At 41.8% G+C, this 12,445-nt stretch overlaps 2 protein-coding genes across 2 annotated transcripts; both read right to left on the minus strand.

The window, feature by feature from the left end:
* Nucleotides 1–3,276: 3,276 nt before the first annotated feature.
* BDV38DRAFT_289204 (uncharacterized protein) lies at nucleotides 3,277–4,754 on the minus strand (the record flags this gene model as incomplete). The annotated part of the gene is made up of 11 exons (XM_032061196.1): nucleotides 3,277–3,396; nucleotides 3,447–3,533; nucleotides 3,585–3,647; nucleotides 3,702–3,744; nucleotides 3,806–3,926; nucleotides 3,981–4,001; nucleotides 4,055–4,170; nucleotides 4,227–4,429; nucleotides 4,488–4,560; nucleotides 4,614–4,638; nucleotides 4,700–4,754. 11 exons carry the CDS (start codon nucleotides 4,752–4,754, stop codon nucleotides 3,277–3,279), a joined length of 927 nt encoding a protein of 308 aa, XP_031906953.1.
* A 5,121-nt stretch (nucleotides 4,755–9,875) lies between these two features.
* Nucleotides 9,876–11,282, minus strand: BDV38DRAFT_265938 (uncharacterized protein). The gene is made up of 2 exons (XM_032056407.1): nucleotides 11,008–11,282; nucleotides 9,876–10,951 (listed from the first exon to the last, which is right to left on the minus strand). Exons 1-2 carry the CDS (start codon nucleotides 11,158–11,160, stop codon nucleotides 9,989–9,991), a joined length of 1,116 nt encoding a protein of 371 aa, XP_031906954.1. The 5' UTR covers nucleotides 11,161–11,282; the 3' UTR covers nucleotides 9,876–9,988.
* Nucleotides 11,283–12,445: the final 1,163 nt, after the last annotated feature.

The raw sequence follows: 12,445 nt of genomic DNA on the forward strand, positions 1-12,445 counted from the left end.
TAGTAAAAAAGTTAAAAATAAATATTTTTTATCTAAATAAAACTATAGTTTTATACTTTCGAGAACAAAAGTTTAAAAGAAAAAAAAATAATATTATAGATTCTTGTCTAGTATATCTTATTAAAAATAGATATATAAAATAGAATATTATAGAATAACAAAATCTGAAATCAACTATAGGATTATTAAAGAATAACTATAATAAGTATCTAATATAATAATAAAAAAAGAGTCAATACCGGCTTAAGTTATATAATATCTACTCCGGAATTTATTCCAGAGAGAGTATACCGGGAATATACAGTACTATATATTATAATTAAATATATTTTATTATTTACCTTTAAAAGAGTTACAGTAGGAGTAGCCAGCTATAGGATATATAAAGATACTTGTTTATATACTTAGTTTAGTTTTTTATAATTAATCTATATTATTATTACAGAGTTATTTTTAGTAGTAAGACTAGTCTTAATTTATTTATACTCTCTAAATTATTAAGTATATATATTTAATAGGTCTGGCTCTTTGAACTCAAGTCTAGTATTGATAATAATTTTGTGTTGACTATACTCTGATCCGACTTTAATATAGTACTGACAGTAGTTTTCTATTACTTTTGTTCTTCTAAAACTATTACTTCCCGATAACAGAAGTTACGAATGACTTCAGATTAGTAATCCCCTATATATAATCTGTTAACTGGTCTCAGACTTGACAACGAAGCCCCGGGTGTAACAAATATTAATTAATAGTAATAAAGTCTACTTTATATCTATCTATTTTATAGAAAGAGTATTTAATTAGTTTAAATTTTTTATTAAAAAATATTATAAAAAGCCAGAGAAAAACTAGAGTAAAGAAATAAAAAAGATTTTTATATTTTTTAAAATATTTAAGAAATATTTTAAATAGACTTTCAGAGATATTAATACTACTTGAAATATAAAATAAGATCTGTAATAATTATAATATATAGAATCTATTAGTAAATTAATATCTAATTTTATATAAATTATTATTTATCTGAACTAGAATAAGAATATTTATATTATAAAATTTAAAGAAATATTAAAACTAGAGATTCAGAAAAAGCTTATCTAAATAAAAAAACTAGATATACTTTATAATATAATTAAATAAATAGTTAAGATTGATAATAAATTATATAACTTTAATTAGTAAAAGAAAGATTATAGTAACTATAATATACTAAGAAATAATTATATCAGATAATATAGTATAAATAAGAAATAGTATATATAACTATAAAATTAAGAATATTAAAACTCTTATAGTCTATAACTAATAGAGCTTAATATAAATAAAAAATAGAATTAATATACTAGTATTTCTCAGCAGAAATATAATTAATAAATAAAAGAAAAACTATACTATAACTATAGTAAGTCAAAATATATATCAAGAGATTATTAATAGAAAAGAAATAATTATTATAAATCTCAGTAACTCAATCATTATATACAGTCCTAACTTTTCTATAATTAAATTACTGCGGTTTTATCTAGTTCTGCAATTCTCTAAATAAGATAAATAGATCTAATTCTATAATATATATTAGCTGAATTAATTATTTAAAGTTATAATTAAATATCTAATATATATAGAAAAGTTTATAACTTTTTTTTAAATACATATATAATTTTTATTCTATCTTAATCTATGCTTTACTATATTTATTCTATTAGAAAGAGAAGATTTTGCTAATATTATATAAAAATAGTCCCCCGCGGGCGACTGCCAAGGTAGTTCCGGGAGACCATAGTACAGTCCTAGACCTATAAAAAAAAGACCAAGGACCGGCGGTCCCGGTCCCGGTCCCTAAAGTTGGGACCGAGACCGGACCATTCCTAGGCCTAATCTTAGCCAAACATGACGGTGGTCCATGCCATCCTGGCTAGAATTATGGATTGTGTGACCTGCCTCGGATAACAAATTAAGCGCACAAGTCATAATGCTTCATTCTTTATTTCCAGTTGACTATTTTTCTCGCCTCTGTAAACAGTACAAAACCGCTGGCGCAACCGAACAGCAACATTGGTGACGCTTCAGCACATTCCGGTTACGTCTTTGATACCGACGCAGTCCTGAAAGATCTAGGGGCAGTCTGATGACTTGTCCGCGTACCGAATTACTTCAAGACTAAAAAGTATTATGTGCAATGTTCGTCCGTCTCTATCCCAATATCCAAGCATCCGTAAAACTCACTGACGCGATCACTTGGAGCGAAACAATGACCCACCAGGTCGGAAGCTTTCCTGACGTTGCCCTGACACTCGTTGACGTTTGGGAAACCATGGCTCTCTTCAAGTCCTCTCTCACCGATTGGACAACCATTAACCCCGCGAGCATATGCTCATGGTCGGCACGTACAAGGCCCTCGTAACCTTGAGCTCATACTATGGTCCGACAGACGATGATTTTGATACAAGTCATAAGGTATCCAAGCGTAGAATGCCCTCTTTTCCTTGGCGGTTGAAGGAAGTATACAGTGAGCCCCAGACTGTAGTATTCAAATAGAGTTACCGGGGTATTATGGCGGATAATCATGTGGGATTTACTGAGTCTTGAGTCCATTGACTAGTTGAGATAAGACGGACATTGATGAGGCCACGACCTTGTCATGGACAGAAGGTCAGAGTCAAAGCTTGCAATAGCCTCATTGATAACGAGGATACTTTTTTCGTGAAGGTGAATAAGGAAAATTGAATGAGAAAAGGTCGAAGCTTGGTATGATTCTATGGATATGTTCCGCTAGATTACCTGCGAAGGTGCCGAAGTTATCTTACGACACCACTACAGTAATGGTGATTGCCCGTTCTCTAGAGCTGCGAAGACCTCATCTTCTAGAGGATGCGATGTCTTGAACTTGCATACTTGCTCATCATTGCAGGGTGGAATGTGTGAACTGCATGAGTAGACCCGCGATGGCGCGGTCACGATGAAAGGTTGCATAGCATATCACATAAGACCAGAACGCTTCAGAACAGAAGACAATTAAGCTATAATCCAGAGGGTTGGGAGCAGATATTGCTAAACATAAAGCATAGATCCACTGGATTTGATGACATTGTAAATTCACTGTTATCGTGGTAGTCACATTCGCATCTTTATCATCCTCACCATTCCTATTACTCCCTAGTGACCTCCACAGTTCGCTGCACTGTGATGACTTTTGTTCCTCGATGGATTGAGTTGCAGTCCCCCATAGTATCAGCTTGATAGCCCCGTTCTCGCGTCGGCGTTACTATCAATTCATATGTGTCCACGCTGCCCTCCTGTGAGCAGTGAAGTATAGAGTTGACCGAATCCGTCCGATGCCTTGGATGAAATAGCGAATGCAAGGGCAATGACGCCAGTCCTCGTGGCGGTCCGCTATGGTTAGATGGCCCTGATACAAAGTTCGATGGGATGATTGAGCGAACGCAGTTAAAGGTCTGCCGAAGAAGTGGCCATAGAAGCGGCATATTAGCAACATAGACCGCTGTAGAAACCTCCGCAGCATACCATTTCTGTCCTCTGGGTTAACAACCATTGGAATGTATATCAGTGCGCGGACTAACCAAGAATCGAGGGCTACCGAGTTCAATAAAATTGTAATACTTATTCAAAGTAGCCATAAGGATCTAGGTCCTGATCAGCAATTTATCCCCACCAGAAGTGAACTGAGTTGAACAGACAACGATCCCACCAAGACTGAATACAGCACACACGGCAATCTTCCTATAACCAAAATATAGTTATAGTTGGTGTCACACACATCCACACACAAACAGGGCCTTACTTCTTGAGGGGTAGCTGTGATCGGATGAAGAGTGGTAATGGGATACCCAGCATCAGCAAATCCGAAGAGATGTTGAGAATAGTCGTCGTGATCAAATGGTTCAAGTAGGATCCACATTGGTCTATAGGGCTTCATCAGTTCGTTCCTTAATTTTCCTACCAGATGTGTATCATACATTCATAAGTGAAAGGATTAACTGCCACACATTAATAGTTATGTTCTTGATCCTCGAAGCCAGGAGTTACTTACAGTATTCACTGATCGGCTGGCACCAAACACCCAAGAAGAGGATCTCAATGATAAGAAAAGAGACCACAACATACAGCGTTACTATCTTCACCACTGAATGCTCTTTTGTCATAAGCCTACAATTGGACTGCATTAGCCTTCAAGTATACAGAACCTCCGGATACTGGCGTACGTTAAACGATTGTAGACAATGAGAAGGCAGCCCTTAACCAGCCATATTGTGCTCAAGGCGAACTGCTCCACTATAAAGATCATCTTGTTACCCCACACCATAAGTGCCACCGCGTGTGGTGTCGGATTTTCTTCATGAACAATCGGATTACTGGCAACCTGGGCCATGCTATTCATTGAGAGTATAAGCCCGGTGAAAGTGATCTAATCAGAACCTGTCAATCTCGATTCCTTGGCTTGCCGTCGTTCTTAAAGCACATACCGCAATCAAACACATGAGTGCATCATCCATTTGCAGCTTCATCCATGACTTGAGCAATATTCGTCGGGAGGCTCTATAGCCAGTAAGTACTTTTATCCGCGGTTATCAATGGATATAGGAACAAACAGGCGACAGCCGATTATCAAAATCCCTATAACCATTTGGATGTTAATTCACGCGACGAGTGCAATTGCGGATTACCTATCACTTACCGATAGCATACAAGATCCATGACTCAATAGCGACTTCCCTGGCAAAAGGCTGCATGGCTGACGAAATGGTCAGTTCCTTCAACTCTGCAGAGTCACAGATGTCTCAAATGTGGCATGTATATAGGACCGTGTCTATCCACCTAGCCGCATCTGTGCATCTTACACAGTGATAAATTGAGACAAGCTCCTCACTATATGTACCGAGGATAAAGGATAGAACGTACAGAAAACCACCAATGCACTGAGCGCTTTGGCCTCGTGGTTCTCAAAACGTCAAGCGATCGCGAAGCCCTTCGTTTCCTCAGCCTCCACACCGTTTGGTATCAAACTTTAGTTAAATCCATTAGCTCAGGGGCAAATGCAAACACGGCTTAGGCTTATCGACCAGGGCGCCAATTTGAGGGTCACGGTCTATTATTCGGGTGAAGTGCAAAGTTTAACCCGAGCGCAGCCAAGGTGGGAAACTATACTACGACAATATAACGGCATGGTACTATAACGGCCTACGGGTCCTAAATCATGGAATGTCCTCAGCAGCAAGTACCATGATGGAATCTTCTTAATATATCTCAGACTTTTTCTAGTAAGAAGACATATATTGCACCAGAGGGTACTCCTGAGTAAAGATATCCCGCATTACTATCCTCCAAACATGGTTTAAATATGCCCATCGAAAACTCATATACGTACTGCGATCCTGCAGGAATGCCTCGACCTCCAATCTGTCCCAACCCGTATTCATCTAGCTATTCTAGCTCTGGGGCTCTTGGAAGGACGACATTGTGTAGCCCCGCTGACTACGTGGGAAGGGACCCAATAACGACTATACACACCTGCCGAGCGGGCTAGAATCGAACGTCAGTAGATTTAATTTCCATTTTGCACGGGCCGGTCATGCCCATATGTGGGTCTCTCCTGGTGCAGTCGATTATCTTATCTTCGGTGGTTGGTCGAAGCTTGGTGGATTCCATGTTCGACCCGGCTATCAAAATGCCGATCTCTTCGTTATAGGGGTTGTAGCCCTGTGTGTCACTCCATTTTAGATTGGTATAGCAAGGCGATCGACAGTTCAGTCATACTCCCTCGGGTAGTAGCATAAGGAAGGGAGACGTAATCCTAACTTCAGGGCATGAATAGAGGCATCTTCTCGGCATTCCCTTAGGGCATGTGAACGCAGAAGGAACAGGTATGGAAATATAAAAAATAAAAATTGTTAGTTTTGAAGAACCTACAACAATCTACCCGCAGCCAGATCAACGTGTGTTCCCCTCGGTCATGGAAAGTTGATGGACAAACGTATGAATCTCGGGAGAACCTCGGAGAAATTGGTTAGTGCAGCTGTCAGTATACGAAGCAGTACAGCTGCTACATACCTGGGCAGATGAGTGGTTTAGAGAAACGTGTGAAAGCATGCCCCCTGGGTAGCTCAATTCTTTTGTTTCAGCTGCAGGGCTTTGCCGGGAATGCAGTCTTGATCCATATGTAGCCATTGACCATAATTATTACCTCAAAGGTAGAATTACGTGAGCCTAACCTGTTCCGCCACAACAGCTCGAACTATATTCTCCATCGGGAACAGCGGTCGTGACATCCTTATCGCAATTATAATTCGGCCCAGGCCGTTCGTTCTAATGTGGATGCTAGTTGGGTGTCAGATTTCGAGAGCTCAGCTTGCTCGGGCTCTTCTTTGGTGCTGTATGAGCTGCCCGCCCAATATTTCTAGTAATTCGTTGGCCATCTGAGGCTCAAGCGCTGAAGCGGGGCGTCAGATGTTATCCAATAGAGATATATCATTTGCAGCCAGCGTTGCGCTGAAGGCGCTAGTGGTTAAGGGGCTTGGGTGTCCAATGGCTCAGCGTTGCGCCCGTCAATAGTTCATACATAAAATGTTTCTTCTTGAATAATTCTCCAAAGGGAGCCTACAGTGGTAGCATCTTACGACAGCCTGTTTGTCCCATATTCCAAAAAAAAGTGCTATTCCTGTGCCTTCCTACCAACACTATCGAGTTCCTACAGTGACGACTGATAATTGATGTAATATCGAAATACTAACAGTTAATATATATTCTCCGGCGGTGTGTCTTCCCAGGATGGATGTCCAATTTAAACAGAACGCGCGAAATCCACTTTTGGTCCCGGAAATTGTTGGTCTTGTTATTAACAATATTCACAATATCTCGGACCTTCTGAGTTGCGCTGGTATGAACAGTATATGGAATGTGGCCGCTTTGAAGAAGCTCTACAAGGGCTCTCTGAACGACATGCAGTTCCGCACACCGGACATTGGGTCACTCAATTGCCTTTTTGTACATATATAGCTACACAATATGTAGCTACTAAATGACCGATATGCGTATAAATCGAACGAAAAAGCCATTGTCATACACAAACCCCCCTTCATGTGTAACATCGTAGTTCAGGCACGCAATAAAAGAATTCCGATCTTATGCAAATCATACTACTGAAATAATGCGGGAGAGAACTCTGTAGTAGCAAAGTCCACTTGGGTCTACGGCGTAAGCTTGACTATATTGCCGGCAGAGATAGCCCTCCAGACACCGCAGGTAGACTGTATACTGGCAGAATATACAGATCCAGATACAGGACACGGAATTGTATAAGAAGAGATCTATACTTCCAGGGTTATATATATACAGTATAGGAAACAGTTCCGGGAGGGAGAAAGACTAAGATTGAGAAGTGGGAAAACAGTATCTCAGGGGATATGATCTGAACATAGACCTATATAGCCAGATATATATAGCAGTAAACAGATTATATTGGACAGTTCTACACGGACAAAAAGATGCCGAGAGCCACCCTGGTCTGTCGACGGTCGCTGTCGATTCCTTATACCTATAGTAACAGCGGTATTTATTAAAAAATATATCTACAGAGTGATTGTCCTGGAGAAGGTGGGAAAAGAGAAAATGAATATATTCCAATTTATTTACAGTATATCCCAGTGAAACCTTGTTATTTACTCTGACAGATATAACTACGTGCCGCTGACGATAAGATACGGCGGGACGGCGGACACGACCATCCACCATTGGCTTAGCTCTCTCAGCCAGCCCACTGGCACTGTTATCATGGTTGGTTCATTCTCATCTCGCCATCTATGGTGTCCTTACAAGCATTGGCTCACTGTGTCAGGATTGGCGAAAAATTCCTGGATTGGTCGGACCCCAGGGAGCCAGTAAGTCTTGAGATCATACTTGGCATGGTATCTCTGTACTGGTTTATCTCGTCTTTTCCTCGATCTGTTTGGCCGTATCGTCATCTGCTCGACCCGGGTGCCTTGGTCTCCGTGCCAAAAACAAAGCCCTTTGGATATTCATGCTTCCTCCACGAGATTTCTACCGTAAAGGAGTCCGTGGCAAGGGAATTGGCGGAGAACTTGGTTTTTTTTGCTGAATATGATAAGGTATTACCTTCCAGAAGGCTAAACCCACACCCTGACGTGATTAATAGGGTGGCCATTTCGCGGCCCTCGAACAACCTGAGTTGCTACTTGCAGGTGTGGAGTTCATCGCAAGACTCTAATGCTTTTCAGCCACCTGGCATACCATAAGACTATGTGTGCCAGAAATGGGTTCAAATATATAAAGCAGGGTTGGAGATTCTACGAGGACACTATATCAGGAATGAACTTCAAATTATTTTTGCCTTCATATCTGTACTGCATTTCAGTAGGTCTAAAGCATCCTCCGGTGACGGACAGTTCTTAGGGTTGTTAGGAGATCGGCCGTAATGGCACCAAGTGGATTTGACCACCACATGTGAGCATAGGCAAGTGACACCCGCCGTTGATTGGTATTAGGAATTAAGCTTGACGGAGATCCAAACTGCGCTGACTCAGCGGTCTACAGCAGAACGTGGAGACATCAAATATCCTGTTGGACAGTCGTTGGGGGCAGAGAGAGGGGAGGCTGGTGGGGGTGGAGATAATGTTTCAAAATAGCGTCCAAATAGTTGAGTATAACTGATCGGGAACATTTCAAGGTCTGCATAATCACCGGATCGGATGCTTTGTCCCGACGCGAATATTGGGAGCAAGTACTCCACAGTCGTCATTCCTCTGCTGTTATTGATATACTCACAATCTGAAAGCTGAGGACCTAATCTTCTTCCGGTATTCTATAGCACGTGCATCATCGGCCTGAGGAAAAAGAAAATGTCGACAAAGTTTAACACGGAGTATCCTAAGCACGGAGCTCGACTTTTGCTTCATACACTGCGGCGTCTTTAGGTTCCACAATGCCGATACCGCCCTTTGTTAGCTTCTCTATATTGGGGATAGAACAATCCTCGGAATCACTGGTTAGAACTGGTGATTGCTCCCAGCACAACATATATAAAGGGACACCATCTGCGCATGGCTTATAGTTTGTTTATTCCTGTAGATATTCTCCATCATAACATCTGACTTTACTTTCCCATCATGGTTATATAAAAATGACAGCCCTTCCTCCTATCAAAGGCGCTGAGAATCTTCCATCCAGATGGTCGCTGACCGAAGGCCTCGGCGGTTATGACATGTCAATCCGCCCTGAAGGCAAAATTGGCGATGTTATGGTTCGAGGCACTACTCCAAACTCTATTGATGGAACCTTCTACCGTTGTGACTCTTCCGGGATACAGTCCACTTCCAGACCAGATTATTGTCAGCGCATTTTGCATCTACACGGGCCAGATAGATTTTAAGATTCGATATATCCAGAATAACCGATATAAAATAGACAAAAATATAAAGAAGAGTATCTGGGATGATAGACACAATACTCTACCCAGCCAGTATCTATATATTAAGACTGTCTTAACCTCTACTAGTAACACCAATATTATCTACTGAAGCGGAAGACTTTTTATACTGGATTATATATAGTTTAAAAAGTATTTTAAAAACTAGAAAAATTTCTAGATATTCCCAGTTCCGATCAGCCCTGAATAGAGTAAGTTCGGGGGAGGATATATATTCTCCCTGTACTCTCTTCCCTTCTCTGAGGTGGGGACCCGACAGTCTCACCGGCCAATTCCCACTGCGAACAGCGGCCGGTGGGTCCGTACCCTTCCCCAGTGTATAGTCGGGACTAGACGTAGGTGAAGGAATATGAAGCCAGTATTTTGGACTATAAAAGTACATGCTAGTATACAAAACTGTATTTAAAATGACTGAGACCCCTCATCCTTCGAAACATATAAGTGTCCACAGTACCATTATTTAGTTTAGCTAGGGAGACTCCGTTGTTTACTACGTGGCGATAGAAAGTGCTGACTTCTGGCCGCTTAGAAAACACCCTGAATCTCAACAAGTCCAAATCCGGTCACACAGTTGCCATTAGCGTTGGTTCCATTTACAGTAATAAAGCCTTCATAAGTCGCAAAGCCACCGGCGGCCCACAACTTCTGGTCGTTATAGGTCGTTGTAATTGTGAGTGTAGTTTCGTCCTGAAGAACCATTGTCCATGCCTGGTGGTAGGTGACATTGGAATGAGGGGATGTCCAGGACTCGCCGAAGGGTTCAACGGTGCGGACAGGCTGGACGACGCTGATACCATCCTTGGACTGGGTAGTAGCCCACTGACGATGGCCCTTGACGTCGCTGTCGTACATCCACACTGAGACAAGCTCGTTCTCGTCACTACTCTCCTCCTTGATGTGCAGTTGGAACCAAGTCCAAGAAAGGCTGGCTGGTCCGGGCCCAACGTTCCACTGACGGTCGTACCAAGTCTGTGAACGCTTCTCATTAACGGCGACCTTCTTACCGTTGAAGACAAGCCAGCCAGAGGTCTTCCCGGCAGGCATGGACCACTCGCCCGTCTGGTCCGGACCGAATTGGAAGAGGCCACCAAGACCGGTGTTGAAGAGGATGGGGGCTGTCAACTCGAAGGTCAGATCGAAATGGAGATCCGTCCTATTCGATACGGTACGCAGCTTTGTAATAGTGCTGTTGGCGAGAGCAGAGCCGAAGAAGAAATCGCCAGTGCGTATGTCGAACTTGCCGTCTTGACTATTGGCCGTGAGGTTTTGGGTGGTCATCTTGGAGAACTGGGTATAGGCAGGCTCGGTGATGTCGTAGATGCCACCACGGTAAAATTTCAATTTGTCCGAGGCAAGGACGTGGGACAGCACCATGTACTGATGATTGTCACTTCCCGTGAGATAGGATGATATCCACCAGGAGTTACTGGAGTCAACCATTTCACTGTTGGAGGTGTTGAAGTCATATGGCAAGGGCAGGGGGTCAATCTAGTGGCTGTGTTAGTGGTGATATTTCCCAATGGGTTAGAGGGGAGAATTCTTACCAGTCGAGCGGTTTGAATGCCTGCTTGACTCGGATGGAAGTCATAGGCGGCCGTATGGTGGGAGCTCTGCTTGTGGTTACAGCGTGAGCTCGTAGCCTGGGCTACTACAGCAAGCGCCCAGACAAGTAGAGATAGTTTAGACATGATGGTCATATTGCCTTGGGCCGTTGAATGAGTGAGATATTTGTTGGGTTGAAATCAAATTGATATGATACTCAGATGTGGAAGAGACGAGTATTTATATACGCTCTGAGACCTCACCGGGTGAACTAATCTGGACACAATCGAGGGTAATGCCCCTTTTGTCGATCTAAGTGCATCCATGGATATACTCTTTGAGGACAGAGGTTCAAGGAGCAAGCCGTACTTGGAATGCGCGAGCATCTCAAAGCTTATAGACGCTTAGTCATCGGTTATAAGCGAGCCTCTTGGGGAGTTACAGGTCTCTTACTATTACTTTGGTAAGCGTGAAAAGAATTTCAGTGTGTTAGTGGGTGTGTTCGTTACCCAAGCTTCTACTAGCTCTATCTTGATGTTGCCTGGAATAGTATTTACAAGCGCTGACTAAGCGCGTGTAAGGTTAACATAATTCCCGGACATTCCATAGTTCCCGGGCAATCCTTTCAACCACGAGCTCGTGCTTGCTCAAGTTTAAAGCTCTTTACAACAATCAAAAACGATTTAAATTAACTTATCTTGAGTTCTGTGATATTACTATAAAATAAATTACTAAAAAAATACAATGTAATATATATTACCTCAAGATATATAGACTTATATCCTCTGAAATCTAAATACTGATATTAAACATTACTTTGATATTTTATTATATAAATATGAATCACTTTAGATACGGTGCGGTTGAGAGATTGGATCTTAAAAAGTGACTGTTTAGTATGGGATACAGAGGTGGCCCGCTCGTTGGTCTGGCCCGCTCACCAGTGAAATACGTTAAATGTCCTTATTCCATCTTGTCATCGATTGTGTATCTGCATTGATGCACGTAACTCGGGCGAGTCGAGTTTTAGATTGGAATATGGGGCTGGAACTCTCGCTTGCCTGGTTGTGAAATACGTTAGCGCAGAGTATGTAAGCGGAAATACGGATGCACATTTACTACTCATCAGGAACTCACCAAAATCTCCCCTTTGTTTGGATCTGCTTGCTTTCCCCGACGTTTTCTGGACTACGAACTGCAGTGTGAGATTGAGGAGAGCTGCCACAGCTTGATAGTCTGGTTTAAGGTAAACTGGCGTTTGGCCAGGTTAGGTTAGGTTAATGGGGTCGGTTATACCTAACCGGTACGTTATGGCTAGGTTACAACGGTTAGGTTATGCCACTCTAGGAAGAATATTCTCATTAATTAATCTATTTAGCTCTATTAACTATACTATAGATCAGTATACGTACAGCGCTGCATACAAGGCACAGGAGACAC

Source organism: Aspergillus pseudotamarii (assembly GCF_009193445.1).
Source record: "Aspergillus pseudotamarii strain CBS 117625 unplaced genomic scaffold BDV38scaffold_138, whole genome shotgun sequence".
NCBI classification, from domain to species: Eukaryota; Fungi; Ascomycota; class Eurotiomycetes; order Eurotiales; family Aspergillaceae; genus Aspergillus; species Aspergillus pseudotamarii.

Bases quoted from the DNA above. Each gene is read 5' to 3' on its own strand.
- BDV38DRAFT_265938 (XM_032056407.1), bottom strand. From the start codon at position 11,160: ATGACCATCATGTCTAAACTATCTCTACTTGTCTGGGCGCTTGCTGTA. The intron at 10,952-11,007 runs GTAAGAATTCTC...CACAGCCACTAG, and splicing joins GCATTCAAACCGCTCGACTG to ATTGACCCCCTGCCCTTGCC.